At 37.2% G+C, this 20,205-nt stretch overlaps 1 protein-coding gene across 2 annotated transcripts in view; it reads left to right on the top strand.

The window, feature by feature from the left end:
* LOC117175998 (probable ATP-dependent RNA helicase DHX35) overlaps positions 1 to 20,205 on the top strand; it is a 215,619-nt gene that overhangs the window by 117,968 nt on the left and 77,446 nt on the right. For both annotated transcript variants that reach the window (XM_033365936.1, XM_033365937.1), the window contains 2 exons: positions 10,998 to 11,160; positions 11,388 to 11,549. In XM_033365936.1, the coding sequence (XP_033221827.1) occupies positions 10,998 to 11,160; positions 11,388 to 11,549 (325 nt within the window). The remainder of the gene's footprint in view (positions 1 to 10,997; positions 11,161 to 11,387; positions 11,550 to 20,205) is intronic.

The raw sequence follows: 20,205 nt of genomic DNA, 5'->3' as shown, positions 1-20,205 counted from the left end.
AAATATTATAGCTCTAGTATGTTTTTATGCTAGTTGAAAAATAGTCAGACTTTAAATTTGTTTGTACAAATTTGTTGAAAATTAATCATTGTTGTAAATTTTTAAAATATTGTAAGAAAAAGTTATTAGAAATACATTTTTCGTTGATTTCGTAAAAAAATTGAGCCAGTTCTTCGCAAAATGGCTAAACTCTTAACTTACTCATCAAAATAGTTTAAATAATTATTAAATCTTGGAAATTTGCAAATCGTAATAGAAAGACGTGATCGGAAAGATATTCTTAGCCAAACTCTGAATTTTGTTATGAAAATTGTTTGAATAATTAATCGATTCTTAGAAATTGAGCTTCTCAATATAAAAACAAAAATATACACCCAATACGACTCTCTCGGTTCCAGTTCTGCCCCCCCCCCCCAATTGTAGTTTTGGTGGAACGGAAGTTATAACTACAATCTCCACCTTACGACCAATTGCTATTTTGACATGATTTCTACTCAGAAAATAAACTTGTAGCATAAAGGTGGTAGTTGGGCGTATGATCAAAACAATGAATAATATAAACTATAAAATAGCCTCGGAAAGGACTGGAACTTCAATTGGCAAAAGGCATGCACACGGTTAATGTAAAGGTCAAGGTTGAGGCGACGAATAGAGACTTAGTGTTTGGAATGCTGGGGGGGGGGGTGTTGAAAGGCGGATTTTAAATATGGTCAGGAGTAGATAGTGAATCACGTCGTACGCAAGGAGTAGGTCTGATTTTGAATGAAAGAGCGAAGCAGTATCTCGGAGATCATGATTTCGTATACAAGGGTCATGAGGGGTTCTGAATGCTACACTGATAATTACCTTCTGATCTCCAAAATTAACTTAGGTGGGGGATGAAGAAAAATGAGAATCAAGAAAACAAATCAAATGCGCATAAAAATTGAAAACCTACAGAAATCGGATGTGTGAATAGATTTCCAAAATAAGATAAATGAAAGCATAGATATAGCAACCTGGTAGGCGGTTGTAGGAAGAAGTTCTGGTCATGCGTGGTGGAATGATAAAATTCAGGCTGCCCAAAAAGCAGAGAAAGAAGCGTACAGGAGAACTTTGAACATCGCAGGTCTTAGCGAAGAGGAAAGAAATAGACGTATTAATATTACAGATACAAAAAGAGAATACTCAAATGATTAATTAAGGAATGTAAGGATAAACTTAAAGCAGAAGAAGAGAAGAAAATACATAACGACTTCAAAGGAAGCAAGAATATGCTTTATAAAAAAATGAAGGGAAATAAAAGTACAGAATTTGTCAAAATGAGAAATAGTAATGGGGAAATGATATATGTTGCAGACTGGATACTAGACGCTTTCACAGACTATTTTAGGGGACAGTTTTGGAGATGAAGTACTAATATTCAAAAGAAAGGGAGATAAAGGCGATTGCAATAATTACAGAGGGATTTGCTTATTGACTACCGTAAGTAAAATATACTCAAAAATACTTATTCGTAGGGTAATGAAAATAACAGAAGAAACGATTGTGGAAGTCCAAAGTGGGTTTATGCCAGGAAGGTTATGTACGGAACAAATATTTAGCCTAAGACAAATCACAGAAAAAAGTTTTAGTGTTGGAAAAAATTTGTCTGTGCATTTGATGACCTAGAAAAAGCTTTGGACAAGGTAGATAGAAGTAAACTTTGAGAAGTCCTGAAAGAGTATGGAGTCAATGGATGACTCCTATAAGCTATAAAAACAATATATACGGGTAGCAAAGCGAGTGAGTTAGACTAGGATGCGTTATGTCTTCATGGTTATTTATATTATTCATAGACAATTATTTGAGAATGGCTCATTTCGACGAAAAAGGTGTGGACCTCGAATCAGTATGGGTACGTGGTTAGCGTTCGCAGATGATAAGGTTGTTACCGTAGATTCAATCGAAGATTTACAAAGAATGATGGATAAACTAAATGCAAGCAAAAAGAGCATGGGCCTCAAAATTAACGCAAATTAAACGAAAACTATGGTGTTCAAAGGAAAGAGTGAGAAAACACTTTGCCATATTGTAACAAATGGTGATAGAATTAAACAAGTTGGTAATTTCGTATACCTTGGTAGTTGATTTACTAGGGACGGGAAGATAGATGAGGAATTATATAGACAAATATACGAAGGTAAGAAGGTAATTGGTAAAGCAGGGCAGGGCCCCTTATCAGAAGTAAAAATATATCAAATAAATCTAAAATGGCAATACATAATTCCATGTTTGTTCTGACTCGATTATACGGTATCGAGACGTGGACCTATCAAGATAAAGGTAAGAATAAAATTAATGCAATTGACATGAGGTTCTTACGCATAATATGCGGAAAAACTTTGATGGAGAAAGTGAAAGGATGGTTAGATGTGCGAATGAGATCTTAGTTAGAAGAGACATAAGAAGTCACAAAAACACGAGAGCCTGCATGAAAAAATGCATGGACGTAAAAGAAGCTAGAGAAGTATGCCAGAACAGAAAAGTATGGCGCAAAATAGTGAATAGGAGGATTCATTTGGGGTGTTTGCCAGAGAGATTGATTAGCAATCTGGGTCGGAGCAGTGTTGCGGAACGAACGTGTTATTTAAATAAATAACACGAGATTTCTGTGTCAATCTAAAAATTGCATATGCCTTCCTCACATTACTCCCTTCCCCGCCGAGTGAGTTACGCCTACCTCGGAAGGAAAATGGCTTAATGGTGTAAAAATAAAAAAATAAAAAATGTAATCAATTCTGTAAAGAAAACTGAGCCTATTCGTTGAAAAATAGTCAAAAGCCTATTCGCATATTCATGAAAACCTTGGGTATTCTTAGTTGACCCAATTTTCTTTAAAGATATATGAGCCTAGGATGAACAAATTTTTTAAATTTTCTAAATTCCTTTAAATTCAAAAAATAATTATAATTTTAATATCTCACAAAAAAAATAGCACAGGCTGAATTCATATTTTAAATTTTTTTAATCCTGCAAAAATAGTTACAATTAGAAGCACGCCATATTCTTTGCAAATGTATCTGAAAGTTAAATAAAATAAAATTCTAAACGTTCATAATTTTGTATTGTTAGTTAAAATTAGAAGGTTGTAATTGTCTTTGCAAATGTAACTGAAAGTAAAATAAAATAAAGTTCTTAATGTTTATAATTGGTATTTTTTGTTATTCTAATAAAAATATTATTTTCGAGAAAAAACTGAAGATATTTCGTTTCAAAATGTAACATTAAGAAATAAGCTAATATATTGATGTGAAACGGAATTTTTTCATTAAAAATCATTTATATTCCTTAAGGACATGTGATACTTCTTCGTGTGATCAATCGGATACAGTTCCCCCTGCCTTTTTTCCACAAAAATGAAAAAAAACTGAATTCGGATATGCTATAAAATATCATAACGGACGTCCTTGGACTCTTTTTGAGGGATAATAACGAAAAATCTATTGTGCTAAATAAAAATTGCATCCTAGCAAAAAAGCCGGGGGAATCTAACACTGTCCTTTTTCATTGTCTAAAAAGCTAGCTAAATTAAAAAAATGTTATAAAATAGCATAGGATGAATTCATTAAAATTTGTTCAGAATAAATCAATTTTTCAAAAAACAAAAATGAGCCCCAGCCGAATTTCGTAAGACCGCAGTAACTTACCACTTTTAAATCTTTTCATCGATAATGTAAACAGATGCGATAGTAGCTCGATACACTTGCACAGTAGAACTGGATATTTACAGAGACGGGTAATATAACGTGGACAATGCTACTTTTTAATATGGGCTACATAACATTTCTTAAATTTTACTGGTTTTATTGAGTATGAAGGTCAATTTTATCAATGCACAATTTAAATGAGTGGTAATCCCCTCTTCAAAGATTCAGATAAGGGAAAAAGTCGTTTATCTCTCCAGTAATTTTTTGAATCTGCTGTGTCCATTTTCTAAAAAATAAACAGTTTATGCCTAGAAGTTATTTTTAACGAAATCGTAATAATTTCAAAGGCCTAATGAAAATCGATAATGAATTTGCAGATATATACAAAAATTGTGGTTCTAGAATATCCCGATAGTTTGAGAAAATATATTTGCGGTTCTTACTTGGCGGCTAATCGGCTTTTCACTACTGCGAATATTTATATTTTCCTCCAGTATGAATAATGATCAAGAACAATTACTGTACCTGCTATACGTAACATAATATAACATATAATATTGAAGCATTAACATAAAATACGTTGTACGCATATATTTGTCTAAAAATATGACACAGATAAGAAAGGTTTGACAAATATAAGTGTACTCGAACTTTCGGCGGGCAGTGAAGCATAAGGTATTATTTTTATTTTTTGGTATGTATTTTGATATTGGTGACCGTGTGAGCACAAAATTTGGCGAAGTCTTCACGACATCTTTATGAAATCTTTACGACATCATATGTCCATGTCGTTACGGTGTCTTTACGATATCGTAAACACATCGTTAGATCATACGACGTGTTTACGATATTGTAAAGACACCTTAACAAGATAGACTTAGGATTTCGTAAAGTTGGCTTAAAGATGTCGTAACGATGCCGTAAAGACGTCGCCAAATTTTTTGCCCACTGGGTAGTGTACTTTTGTATGTACTTAAAGATTTCCATTTTTACTTTAAAAATTAAGTTACTTTCACGAATCTTTTTTCCCTTTCCTAATGTCATAATAATGAAAGAGTTATCGGTTCCAGATAAATGAAAGTAGCATTCAACGTGCAGGGGGTATCTTTCTCAAACGCTTGGGCAAGGATCCACGACCACGCAGCAAAACCACAGAGACAGCTAACACTGAGCGCAACTGACATTATACTTGGATTTTCGATTATTAAACAAAATATAAATATTTGTACAAAATCCGGCGCTTCTCGTCAAAAGAGAATACTATTTGGATGGCGTATGCATAGTTTAGACCAAAGTATTCAAGTGTTCGGCCTGAAACTTAGAAACCGTAAACCCCATTCTGATAAATGCCCTTAAATCCACGATGAACGCGCATACTTTCCCTTTTTTTCGTGTTGTCTCTATCTTTACATCATGCTATACTACAGGGTGGCTCACCGCTTGTGGAAAAATAGGTCATTGTGGATAGGTACCAAAAAATTTAGAGAAAATTTCTAATACAAGAATGTTGTGCGGTCATTTGTTAAAAAACTGTAGAGCTACACAGTTCCGTGTAGGTGTGATGCCGCGCGTAGTGTAAGTACCGCCTTCACTAGGACGCCTCCAACCTTCCTGGCTGCAGTCGGCTGACTCGTATGTTGTTGCCACAAAATTTAAACTACAAGCGGCACTGACATATACGTCACACATTCACGGAAATTTGTTGCTCCGTAATTTCTATATAAATGACCGCATAAAATTCTTGTATTTCAATTTTATCTTATTGTTTTTTTATTTGCCCATCATTATCCGTTGTTCCACAGGCGGTAGGAAACCCTGTATATATTATCCATAGTAAGAATTTTAAACAAAGTAATTGAAGTTTTTACTAAATAGTTATATTTCTAACCTACAAAGATGAAGTTGCAACCAAGTGGTCGAACTATCAAACAAAAAAGAGATTTAACTTCAAACAAATATTTGAATTTTCAAACTAAAAATAAAGATTATTATTAAAAAAATATGCCGCTTGCTCGAAAACTAAAATGCAACGGAAACTTTTCAATGAAGGACAGCAATTTATTAATGAAGCATTTGACCTTAATGAGACTTTTGAACCAACTCAATTTACACAATTTAATTTAAAGAGCCATGTGAACATGCGATTCGACTCAGTGAAAAATGAACGCGTAGGTGTCTCAGGTGTCGCAGCCAAAAGTTCGGCCTGCCCGGATGCCTTGAGTGGCACGGTGATGCCTCAGCGGCGCATCGAATCTTTTGCTAGAGTACAATCCAGATTTGTTCTCGTAACCTTACAGACTATGCACTAAACGGTCCCAGAAGTAAGCACGGAAACGTTGCACATGAAAACTACGTGCCTCTGTATTCTTTCCGTTTATGTGGTACGATGAACGACGGAGCGGGAGCGAGGCAGAGTGTAGTGTTGCCGCACTGCCGCTTGTCAGTCTCTCGTTCCTTTTTTTTGTCTAAGGCATAGGCCAAACCTGCAAAAAGTACTGACTTTGATCTTAACTACTTCGGTTTCTAAACGGCCGATTTAATTTGAACTTTAGAGTTTGACAGATCTCCGTGTCCTTATGCTGGTTCAATTATAGACATTTCTGTAATAAGTCGGTTTTTTCGACAAATACCTATATTTCAAGAAATAAACTTAACATGTTTAAATATGATAAACTGAACCTTAAAACAAATAAAAATTTGTATGTTTTTTTCTATATAAGCGATTCAACGAAAAGCGCCATTTTTGGCTAAATTCTCTTCATGCATGTAAATTGTAATTTTTTTCTATAAATATCTCATAATATTATGTGGTCACACTGCAGTGGACACTGTCCTATGCATAAAACGAGCAACACTAACTCTAAATGATCTTCTGTTCTCCATTTATGTCGTTATAACAAAAATGGTTAAAAATTGGTTTTAATATGTTTTTGTAGCTTATGATCATGCCTAAAATAAGTGGTTTATCTATGGAATAAATTTATTTATGCTTCAGCACAAATTGCAAAAATACATTTTTTTTTAATTCATTTTTTTATAAGGACATAAATGGAGAACAGAAGATAATTTGTATTTGGTGTTTCTAGTTTCATGTTCAGGATTCAAGCATGCCAAGCACTAACTTTGTTCCAGGTGCGAATTGACTGTCGGCCCACTGTGGGGCCAACCGTCGGATGGCCGGTTCAGCTTTATGCGCCACTGGACGGGGCAACCACCTAAATGATAACGGTCAACCGCCTTTGGATTCTCAGCTTCGGCCCAAAATTTAGTCCCATATATAGGCCATCTATTGAGATGATATCGGCCTAACCTTGGACAGCAATTAATTTTTTTAAACATTGCATACAATGTGAAAATTTAAACAATTGAATTAATCAATCAATGAAATTCAATTAATTATTCAACAAATTCTATTTTTAACGACAATTTAAAATTAAAGTTCGTTTTAAAATTATTGTTATATAATCTTCATTTTTGTTACTACTAAATAAATGAAAAGAATTCCTGAAAATAAAATCAAGAATCTTACGACCAAATTTGGACAACCACCACAAAATGTTCCCATTGGAATCTCAAAAAAAGGAACACTTCTCTCCCCTCCCTTCCCCCTAAAAAGGGAAAGAAAAGAAAAGAAAACTATTCATCTTTACTTTGGACGAAAATAAAAAGGAGGATAGAAAAATGAGAAGGCAACCAATCAAATCCCCTTCCTACTCTTTTTTATTTCTTTCGTCCTCTTTATTCCCTCTTTATTCTCTTTATTCTCATTTTTCTTTCCTCCTTTTTATTTTCGTCCAAAGTAAAGATGAGTAGTTTTCTTTTTTTCCCTTTTAAGGGGAAGGGAGGGGAGAGAAGTGTTCCTTTCTTTCAGATTCCAATGGGTACATTTCGTGGTGGTTGTCCAAATTTGGTCGTTAGATTCTTGATTTTATTTTCAGGAATTGTTTTCATCAATTTGATTATTAGACATTAAAAGGGGATTTTACATTGGATTGCTTTCCTATATAAATATCCTAAATTTTACAACTAAATACATAATTCGAACACACGGTTACTTACACATATAATCGGACACTTGGACGCTTTGAAACGCTTTTGACTACAAAAACTCTGCATCGTCGCACAGTAGGTCAAATAAATTACTTTTTCGTTTCAAAATAACGTACAGTCTATAAATATTGACCGATTTTAACAAAAAATTTGAAAAAATTCTGATAAGATTTCTAGAAGAGTTGTCGAGCCTGATTTTTAAATTAGGCTTTTATATTTGGTATAAATATTCAAATATGACGAAAAAGTGGTCATTTTCTTATATTTGACGCTCCCGATGCTCGTGAATAACAGGAGAATTGTTGAAATCGCCTAAGATTCATAAAGTTACGTTAGTTAAAGATGTTTCAATATTATAGAATAAACAAACCAAAATTTATAAAGAAATTATTATTTTTGGAATGACAAATTTAATGAACAATTACATTAATCAAGAATTTTTCGACAGAAAAATTCCTTTTTTCTAGGTAAAATTTAAAAATGAGGAACTTCGTAATAATTTCAGCAAAATTCATAATTTTTTTATAAATTTTATCTCTTTTTTAAACAAAGTTAATAAACCAGCGCATTTTTCGAGCATGTGTGGACGGAAAAATTATGTTTTTCTGTGTCAGTCTTTTTAATTAAGGAACCTTATGATAATTCGACCAAAATTAATAATTAGTTGATACATTCTATGATATTTGAAACAAATTCAATAATCATATGTATTATTTGGGTATTTTTCAACGAAAAACTTGTCGAAAAAGTTGCAAAATGCCTGATTAATGCATTTTTAAATTAAATTAATTTATAATATAAAGAATAAGAATCTATATTTCATAATATTGGAACATGTTCAACTACTGTTACTCTATGAAACTTAAGCAAATTTAACAATTTTCCCTTTTATTGACAATCACTATTAACGTTAAAAAAAGAAGAATTGCCATTCTTTATGCTATATTTATTTATTTATAAAGAAACTGAAAGCCTAATTTAAACTATAAAAAAGATTACTATGATTCTAACTTCAAATTGTATAGATTATTCACTTAAAAAATATTATGAGATAGGAAATTTGAAATAATAGAATTTTGAGTGCCTAGTTCTCGCATGGTTTTCTTTAAAGCGAATTATTTTATTTTCTTCATTGATTAATTTGGAAAGAAGCTACACTTTAAAAATATTCCGTGTTCAATGCATTTTCGGAATTTTTAAATTTTGCATAATTTAAAATTGACATTATTATGTAGTAAAATAGTTACATTTTGAATATGTATCAGTATTCAATTTATAATGTTGAACGAGCAACACAATTCGACCTGCTAATAATACTAGCAAATCAACCGCGACCGAAAACAGATTTAGGACAAGGTTTGACTGTGGTCGGGTCATCTCTTACTCTGATTTGAGCCGACTGTACTTTCATGGTCTTTTTGAAACAATAAACCAAAGTTTATCCGACTGCCTGCTCATACTCGCGCCAACGTTTGACCGACCGTCGAGTGCATCAAGGTAACTTGTGGCTAACTGACTGCTGTATCCAGAGTCGGGCCGACCGCATTCTTTCGGTCTTACGGAACAATCTGCCACAGTTTATACTATTGTCGGCCTAAGGTTGGGCCAGAATCGTGCAGACGGTTGCCCTTTCGTTTCCGCTGACGTCGGTTGCCAATTGATGTTTTAAGTGTAGGTTTACTTGTAAAATTGCTTTTTTCGTCCACACTTTTTTCTCTATTACTTCTACCTAACATTTTCTCTTTTCATGTTTGATTTCAATTTTTAGCCACACTCCTACCGGTAGGTGATTCGACTCTGCTCTAGCCTCTATCTTTATTTTTCATATACTTTCCCACATCTACATGTTGAATATTACTTCATCTATTAGTGTAAACAAATTACTTCTTGTCAAAGTAAATTCGCTTTTTTCTTTTTAATCTTTATTCCTTGTTTAGCATTATTTCTTATTTGCCGGAATTCATCAAGAAACTCCATATTGGCGTTAGAAAGCTCGATACCGAATTTGACTAGACTTTTTAGACCACAAAAGTGTGTACCTGAGGGATTTTTGAGTAGAAAATTTCTTAGAAAGTTATCGCGTCGTCAAACTACAAACCGACAGCGATGTTAGTAAAAACAGTTTTCTCTGCCTCATGGGGTCTCAAAACTTCGAGAATTGACGAAAACTCTATAGGAAAAAATTCACATGAATCTGATACCTTTCACTATAATGTCAAATGCTTTAGCTTTTTGACAAAGCACCCCGCACACATGCATAGGAAAAAAATCATTTGGTAAAATTGGACGAAACTACGAGAAATGATAGATCTTGAGGTCCTGATAAAAAGTTCTCATGGCCACAACCACCCAAAATGAATTGCTGAGGAGCTAGATGTCGTCCAAAGTCATAAATAGTTCGAAATTGAATACATCATTTGTGAATATATCAAACGGTCTCAAAGTTAACTAATAATATGTATATCAGGGTGGTTAAAACATGCATGGCAAAATTTTTTTGCATGCTAGAGGGCAACGCCCCCCCCCCCATTTTATTCCAAATCCGAATAAAGAAATTCCCTAATTTTTTCTTTTTTTCTTTTTAACAGGTGCTGGTTTTGATTTCGAGTTTCCCATGTAAAATGCATGGGGAAAAATCACCCTTTTTTAGTTTTTAGAATAATTTTTTAGGGTTTGCAAAAATGTGTAGGGTATGAATGGGGGCCTGTAGAAAACTATCCAATGAAGAATTTCTTCTGTCAGACATATGGGCTTGACACACCTAACACACCCCCACGAGTACCTGAAAACTACCCTTAAAACCAAAAATGCGCATTGAGTGGTGCTCAACCGAGGTATTACATCGAGGTATTACATAGATACAACGCGTAAGGTTTTGGTGCAAAAGTCGAGCGGGAGGCGGAAAAATCAGTATAAATAAAAACCGGGAAATAGATTTTTTGGTGCTAAGGCTGTGTTCTTCGTTCCATGTTACGTATATGATACGTATATTCAGTACAAGTCCGATAACTTGTCAATTTTGGGGGCTGTAGGGGCTGAAAATTTCAGAAATTGCGGAATTATCGGATACCCCCTTTAGTACCACGATATTAGGTGCACGCATGCGTAAGTCGTGGGTGCGAATCATTAGCAAAATAGCACACTTAGTGGGAGAACCACCATTAGTGTGCGTGCCGTACGTGTGATGACGTTTTAAGGGGAGTGTACACGTATCGGACGGCAAGTTATCGGACTTCTACTGTAACTGTATTTGGTCCTTTAAAATGGTTTTTATTTCAGAAAAGAAAATGTATGAAAGTCATTGTCTCGTCTGCCACAGTTGATGCCGAAGAACTTCAAAATTTTTTAAATTTAAATACAAGCAGTGATTCAACGAAGGATACATCCACGATATTAAGCGTGGAGGGACGCTTGTACCCAATCGACATTTTTTATACCCACGGTAAGAAATAATGATTTAAACACAATTTTCAATGGTCGGCCTACTTTCAAGTTGCGGATTTTCTGAAAAACTAAATGTTTTAATAAGTTATTTTCAATTATTAATGTAAATTAGAAGATTTGGATCAGAATATGAATAAATTAAACATTAAATTTGAAATTTGTATACAACGCACGTAGTTGCGATACAGCTAAACGAAAAGCACTAATTCTAAGATCTTTTTGTAGAACCCGTTGCAGATTACGTACGAGCTATAGTTGATACTGCATTAAATATCCACAAAACGCAAGAACCTGGAGACATTTTAGCATTTCTTACTGGATTGGAGGAAGTGGATAGAGCTGTGTCTCTGTTATGTGAGCACGCTAAAATGATAAAGGCTGGCAATCGTACGTATGAATGAATGAATGCATGCCATAGTTGTTAGTTAGTTTTACCAAACGAGTCACTTTACCTTTTTTATTTTATTACTAAAAAATAAGGAAGCTTTTTTTGTATCAGGCTTTTCAATAGTCTGAAAGGGGATGCCCTGGTGTACGTTATCAGTCATGGGCGCATTTTTCTGATGCAATTAAGAGATCTGATAAGAGCAATATGCCTAATTTGACATGTGAGGCAAAGTCTGGTTTTTTACCCCACCATCCATATATTGGGTTTCAGTCAAGTGCATTAAGAGGGGGAGGTGGAGGAGGTAACGTCTTAAACAAAATTACTTCATTTTTTTTAAATTTGATTTTTTGAATGGAGAACCTTTTAGGAATATTGTGTGAAAATTTGAGATGAATCGGAGCAAAACTAACGAGGATAGAGCGGTTTTAGCAACCACGCCTCATACACGACTCAGCGCAGGACAACACGACTCAGAGCTGAAAAACAGACAAAAGAAGACAGGATTCGTCGTGGGCAGGAGCAAAAAGATGGTTTAGACATCATGGATGAAAGCAACATTATTTATGGACCTTGGCATCAATTATGAATCGATTATGTTTTATTCCAAATTTTTTAGTGTTAAAAACTTTAAAGCGTTTTTCCCACAACTCACGTTTCCAAAGTCGGTGCCCCTTTTAACTTCAAAACTACTGCACCGATCCTTTTCAAATTTGGAACACTATGCGAGCGTTGGAGGTGGCAACAGTTACCTCTGGATGCTTTCTTAGATCTACCATCTGCTAGTCCACAGGTTTTTAGTCGCTTGCTTCCCGATGGTCAAGAAAGTTTCTTACAATGTCGCAAGTGCTTAATAAAACAGCCTTCTGAGCTGCTCCCAATACCTGACTAACCCCTAATATTCAATATGTTCAGTGCATTTTGCGTGCAGATTGCCTGTAGCCGAAATCATAATGGGATGAACAGATGCGTGATTCACATTCCTCCATATGGTATATACTTCAGGCCTTAACTCGCTATACTTGTGGATCACGGTTGAATAGGTTGATTTCAAATTTCGGTTAAGTGGGCAAGCAATGTAGATGATGTAAACTCTTCCACGTTTTTTTCTCACATTACGATATCAGGTCGATTGGCTCGGACGCAATGATCCGTTTGGATAGTAACATACTAATATAAGATGTAATCTTCGCTTTCTAAAACGGGCCTTGGAATGTATCTATACAAAGGTATCCATTCTTTTAATAGTCCTAGGTTTCGGGCAAGTTGTTGATGTATAATTACCGCTGGATCATTATGGACGTGCGTATATTCTCTCTGAGCCATATGCAACAGCCATTAATAATATGTTCGGTGGATTCTTGGTATCTCCACATAATCGGCACCGGTCAACCGCATCTTGATGTAACACGTGTTTGCGATAAGGTGCTTTCCACTCATGACTTTGACGACTATGTTGCCGGTAAGTGTCGCCTTTCAAGGATCGTAGGGGCGCCTCTGGAGCCACAGCCCGAGGCCTCAGCATGCGGGACAGTGGTGATACTGATCTGTGAGATGGTCAGGCACATATTACTAATCAAACAACTGGCCAGCAAGAGCATCTGCGACAAACGGTAAGCAGTGGAACATCAACTGTGTCTGATGAGGATGCTTTGGCTAGCGTGAGCTATTTGGAGCCAACCACCTTGACAGAAATACCGTGAGAGAGCATTAAGTGGGATATCACAATGAAAGAGGAATTTGTGCGTCTCCGTTCCGAAAGTGTGAAGTTTTAAATAAAAATGGAAGAAGGATACAATTTATTCTATTTATCGCTAACGTGAAGGACATAAGGACTAATCTCGAACACCTTATGATTCTGTTATTTATTTAAAACTTATACTCGGGTGAACCCGATTATACATCATAGCCACGGACTAAGTCAAGTCACTGATGAGATTAAGATGGTATAAGTTAATTTAATACGATACTTGAAACCTCCTTTGATGGTGTTGTAGCTATACAATAACGAGTGGTCGCGAGCGTTGGAGGTGACAACAGTCTCCTCTAGATGCCTCTCGATTATTATTATTATTTTAATCTGAGAAGTTATAGGCTCCGGATACTTCGGAAGGCAAGATAGTTCGTACAACGCTGTTCTTTGAAGTCTGGTCTCTAGCTGCGGATAACCTTTCGGGGCAGATGGGACAGTTGGAGATAAATGTTTCACCTCAAGATACTTTTTTAGAGCTACTGATCTTTGGACAATGTTATAAGCAACAGTATCGTCGGAGCAAATTACGTGATCCAAGAAGAACAGTCTTTTGCATCCGGCTCGCAATGTACTTAGCCTGACCCTGGCAAGCCAGCATCTTGCTGAGTCGGCTGAGAGATGAAGCTTTCACACCTCCAAGTGCTTAATATTTCGCCCGTTTTTCTTTCTTCTTTGGGCATATGGCAAGACGGACATTAAATAAACACCACGGAAGTTCAGAAGATGGCAATTTAACACTTTTAGACCGGTAAATTGTCTGTCTACCTATTCGCAGCATCCATACTTTGATCATCCACTAAAAACGTCTCCAAGTGTTTCTGATTATCGCTTGCATGCTCGAAAGTTGTGATCGCCTATAGATACATTTATTATACACTTGAAGTAAACTATGGTGTCTTTAACACCGACTTAACAGGAAAAAAGACATTTCTCAGTCTACAATCTCAATCATATTCTATTGGTAGAATCGAATATTCTGTTTCCTGTACACGAATTTTTAGCTGTAAAGGTGTTAGTGATGTTAGGCCATGTTTAATGTCGCTGGCATCAAATGCCAAACCAAGCTCCTCTGCGACCCTACCTGCGGTACGGTATAGAGAAGCTGCAGCATTGACGACTTCATGTTAATGCACGAGTCATATAAGAGAATCTGTGCTATTTAGAACAGAAAAGGCTGTGGCAAAAACCCTTTTTCGATTAATGCACTTCAAGCTCATCTAACCTCTACTCCCTTTATCTCGAGGGAGGTATATACGAGGTACGGAAGATCTAAGGCTATGACTTCGATAGATTGTCATCATCTTGCTTGTTCCATGGTCAATTTGCTTTAACTCATCGGCGTTCCATTTGACTGCACTAAACGTGTAGGAAAGTATAGGAACGGCCAGAATATTGGTCTCCTGATTATTATTTTTCCCAGATAATTTAGAATCTCAAATTTAGGTTTAAGGTCGTCCAACTATAAAAGATGGTTGGCCTTATTTCCTCTTCTGTTCGGTGGGCCACATACGTATCCAAAGATTTTGCCTCGTAGCACAATAGTTGCAAAGTATCCTCGGAATACCCCTTCTTGTATGTGACATAACTAGTTGTCAACTGTGTTTTGTCAGATATAACAATAAATCTTGTCTGCCACAAAAGCATAAGTTCTTTTATACATCTCACTATTCTTGGATGCTTATGGTAGTCAATCTAAACCATGGCCAAATTGTGTCGATAACTGATCGATTCCTAGGCAATACACCTGTCTGTAAACTGGTTCTCCCTGGAACCTGCCAACCCTATCTTACATCCGCGTTGTTCAATTATTGCACTCCATACCGGCTCGATAGATTTTAATATCCTCTCTTTAAAGGGTTCCAGTGAATAGCTTGTAGCTGGTATTTAGACAAGCTATAAGCCAGTTATTTACTGGACTTGAAAAATCTCCTGTCTTAAGGATCAGTAATGTGCGTCCGTGCAGGAACCACTGCGGGATGGGTTATTCTCCGTTCAAGAATGTAGTAAATATACGAGCCAGATATTGGTGAGTAGAAGTAATGTTCTTCCACTAAAAATGGTTGATTTTATCTGGCCCTGGCGCCGAAATGTTCTTAGCTTTAGTGATTACTTTCTTCACTTCTTTAGTAGTAAAAGTTACGAAAGAGTGATATATCTGAAGCGTCTTCATTTAGCTGGTAAGCATCTTCGCATGCGTGTTCCCAGAAGAATTGAATCTCTTCTCGACTAGGCAGATTTTCAACGGTACGTGATGCTTTATTGAACAGGCGGGGGGAAAAGTAGAAAAGGTGAAGTTTTCGTGAAAGCACTTTATCCACCGTTCAAGGCGCTCTTTGGCTTTTTAAAAAGATCATATTTTTTACGTCCAGTGCTGCTTGATGGTCAACAGTTTACATTCATACAGTGTGTGATTTTGTTTTCTTAAGTTTTGAGGAAGTGCCCTAACCTTTGCAGTACTTTTTTTCTTTGATGTTATGTAGTTAATCGCTCAGTGAGCATGCCGTGGGGATGTACGCGGGATGGCCATAGAATGCGGTTTTAGCCGCTATTATTGTTCACGCCCGTAAAACTCCGGAAGACGCGACACGTGTACAGCAATACTGCCTTCTGAATTAGATGTAGCGAATTACGTGCTCCCAGTGGAATTGTGCGTACCCAGTGGAGGCTATCACAACCTGATGGATGCTGACCTTGTTCACCCTTCACACGGTCAGGATCTCCTGCTTCAGCTCTGAATATTTCTGGATCTTCGAAGTACATTGGAGTCTAATATTAATTTTAAGGCAAACACTTATGTCTATTATTCTTACGCATTGAGCACGTGTATCTAACCAGAGTATATTTGACCGATCTTGTCTGAATATGTAGTCAGTCAGGATTGTCCTGTCCCAATTAAGGAGATAGGGTTCGTTCTCTAGTACTTTAACTGAGCTATAATTTTAGTAAGGCTCAAATCTCTAGTAAGCCGATGCGCAGAGCAATTAGTTCTTGAATGATCCTGGCAACATCATTACGTCTGTGCGTGCATTCTCATAGGGATCTCTACAAAGAAGGCATCCTGCAATAATTATCGCCATACTAAAGATATGTTTTTGGTAATTGCTCGTCTTGATTACTATCCTGCTTGTCAATGGCAAACCCTTTGGATGCTCGAAAGAGATCTCCCTGTTTTAGCCAAATGTTCAAAGGCTCACTACCCATGCAAGGAAGATGTAATGTTTGTGGATGTTGCTTATGCAATTGTTTATCTTGCCGCTGAGCAGCTAGCTGTTCAACATTGAGATGTACGGTGTGTCAACAGCTGAAAAAGCCTGTACCTGCAGGATCCTTCATCACTCATCACTTTAATCAGGGCGTCGTCGCCTACTTAGCTGGCTGAATGCTAAACAAAACCATAGTGCGCTGAATGAATGACCTTAGAAGATTCATCGTTTAATGGACAAGGACCAGGTATCCTTTCTCACCACATGATTAAAATGATTAATCTTTGTGCACCATGTGTGTATACCGTGATCTAGAAATTGGATAACTCGCAGATAGATCTTATATGTCTTAAGGTCTTTAAGTAAATAATTGTGGGGTATTGAGGGGAAAAAATGTTGGCGGTCAATATAGGACATGTGCAAATTGTGTTAGTGATATTCCGCATGCAATACAACCGTACTGTCAATGGTAACTTGATCCTTGCAACGACGGGAGCTTCGGCAGTAACCTTTTCGTTCTTTGAAGAGGACTTTGTTCTCCTCACAATATTTATAGGCGAATTCAGCAATCCAGTTGACTTGACCTGTGAGTATCCTCGATTCTTGACCAATATTTGGTAAGTTCCTCGGCTTTAATTGGTTCACAAAAATTTTGAATCTTGTGTTAGCCATTTGCAAGTCGGCATAGAAATGTTTTTCTTCTGCCAAAAAATCCTATTGGCATTCCTTTTTGCGGGTGCTTATAGTCGCTTATTATCCCAACACGCACAACCGTAGCGCCATATGCAAGAGTTTGCACCTGCAGCAAGGTCATATCTTGCTGCACGGAACGAGGCAGTTTCTCGGCATTCAAGTAGCTAACTAACTAGAGAAGATCCTTGTTGTTTCTAAGTTTTGGCAAACCGTTTCTCATTGATCTTTCTTGATCTGCAAACTCTAGGTAGTTATCAGTGAAGCAAACCATGAGACGCAGGCTTTCCTCATTGAACTGTTCAATAAGTTCAACAGGAACAGGGGCAGACTTCGGCGCCTGCAAGCCTAACGACTGTCGACCATGACACAATCGCCCTGCTACATCCCCTAGGCAGCTCGGCATGAAGATCTACAAAGAGACGATGTTGTTCGCCCCTGATGGGTGGTTCCTATGCCGCTGCCCGAAAGTGACATCACGTCTTATTTCATTTTGGGCTTATTCAGTTGACAATAAAGATTAGGGAACTTTTCCATGGTTAATGGGTTTTTGGTGCTCCTCTTCATCCCTTACCTGTTCTTTCTCTGCCTGTCTGGCTTGAGACACTTACCGAAGGTGTTCTTGCGTTCGGATCGTAGGTAGCATCACTTCTGAAAGGGTTTCTCATGCTACACAGGCAGAGAACGAAGAATTAAGGGACTAAGAGGAGTACCAAAACTTATTTACCATGGAGAAGTTCCTTAACCTTTATCGTCGTTGGTAACTTCTTGAGGATCGTCGGAGCATCCCTGGTGCCCATGCCATAACCTTATTGGCCGATAAAACTGTTTTTGCCTGCTTTGAGATGGGTTCACCTGGTACAATCCATTGTTTCGACTGTTGTTTACTTTCCGGAGTGTAGCGATGAATCCAAGTTTCATCCACAGTTATAAATCGACGCCAAAATTCGCTGGGGTTTCGCTTGTATAGCGCCAAATTTTCGATTGAAACAGTTTTCCGGGTCATTTTTTGATCGACTGTTAGCTAACGCTGCACCTACTTAGCACATGGCTTCTTCATGCCCAAATGTTCATATAAAATATTGCGTACACACTCAGTTGACATCCTAGTAGCCCCAGCTATCTTACTTACCTTTAATCTGCGTTGCTCTATCACCATTTTATGAATTTTTTCGATTATTTCGGAAGTTCCGGCCTCAACGGGCCGTCCTGAACATGGTTCATCAGAAATGCTCCACATCTTTATTAGTTTGAAGCGAACCTAGACCTTTTAAATAGAAGTACGCAATGACCGCACGCATTTCTGATTTTTTCATTTTTGCACAAACAATTGAGGTGTATTGTTTAGTAGGCTCTGAAATGTATACTAATACAGTAATCGACTTGAAAATTGATATACAAGCTAGTGAGATATAGCAGTATAGAATACAAGCTAAAAATTAGACCTGCTGTTGCTATCTCTGGGTCAGGCCAGAAACTTTTCACCTAACACACGCACATCTTGCGTTTTCGCTTGCGTTATTCCAAGATATGCCAACATGTCCAAGACATGTCAAGCGATAATGCATTTCCTAATCTTCCAATGTGTAGATGGACGCAGGCACACTTGTCCAGTCCAAATCTCATGCCAATTGCTTTATAGTACCTATTTAACGCCATCACAAGGATTTTAAGATCCTCTTTTGCAAAGGCGAAAAGTTTAAGGTCGTCCATGTATAAAAGGTGGTTTACCTAAAATTATCTTTTTTTCGGTGTGCCGCATAGGTATCCAGAGATTTTTCCTTGGAGCATAATAGATAGAAGCAAGAAGGAGATGCAGAAATGTATCAGGCTCAAAGAGTCTCCTTGGAACACCCTCCCCTCTCTTATATATGACCTCTAGACACTCAAGGAGCTCGATACGTAGCCATGGACAGATTTTGTCGACACCTGATGGAATCCTAGGTAATTCACCTGTCTATTAACAGGTTCTCCCTACAACCTGCCTGCCCTCTCTTGTATCCGCGTTGTTCAATAGTGTACTTCATACCAGCTCGATAAATACTTATGTCCTGTCTTTGAGGATGTTAATGAATAGCTTGTAGCTGGTGTTTAAACAAGCTATGGAAAACAAGCTATGCGGAAAAGTGTCCCAGTCCAATCCGAAACTCAGCGCATTTTAAAATTTTGATATCGGATAATATCTTCAGTCTGTTCTTTGAGGGTGAAATCTCGAAATTTCACTAAAAAGCAATAAAAAAAAGCTAAAAAGCAATCGATACGGATGCCTTCCAAGGGTGACTTTACGATGAAAGTCTTCAGAGGGTACTTAGAGGTCCGTACCGAATCGCCAAAGTCATGCCATGCCAATCCTCATGGAGGAGTAAATGGCTCAAAATTGCGTATTTTCGAGTAAAACACTTAAATACTTGTGCAGCTCCTAGCTCACTGAGTTCTACTACTTCGAGTGACCCAGAGCCCACCACGTGGAGGTGGTTACACATCGAGCTCCACCCACGCCCTACCCAACCAACCAACCATATGTAGAACGTGCTTATTTAAGTCTCAGAGTCATTAATTACACCCACAAAGTCTTTCTTAGTGTCAAATAAGTTGACAGTCTTTCGAGAAAGAAGTGTGCGTGTATCTGTCGGTCCCGAGCCTCGGGACCGATGCCTTGTATGGACACCTCTGTTACCAGTCTAACAGTTTTTTCCATCGCTACTGTGTGACAAGGGAAAGATGTAAAGTCCTAGCCTGGTACCAAGCCATCGGCCACAGATAGCATAGCGGTAAATTCATCCTCTGTTATAGGAATTAAAACTGGAGGTACGGTAAGTGAAACATCTCTCTGTTCCCAATCAATAATTTCTGTGTAATCGTTAGCTCCAAAATTAATTTTTGGCACAATATTGTATCTAACAGTTGTCGGTTGCTTATGTTTTGCTTCCAGGATTTTGGTGAGTGCGTCTTGGCGAACGGTAAGCCTAGGGTCGGTTACCATTCCAAGAAGTATATTTTCTGGCATGGCAG

Source organism: Belonocnema kinseyi, chromosome 7 (genome assembly GCF_010883055.1).
Source record: "Belonocnema kinseyi isolate 2016_QV_RU_SX_M_011 chromosome 7, B_treatae_v1, whole genome shotgun sequence".
In the NCBI taxonomy this organism is placed as follows: domain Eukaryota; kingdom Metazoa; phylum Arthropoda; class Insecta; order Hymenoptera; family Cynipidae; genus Belonocnema; species Belonocnema kinseyi.
The sequence above is the reverse complement of the archived record's forward strand: the minus strand, read 5'-3'. Positions and strand labels throughout refer to the sequence as shown.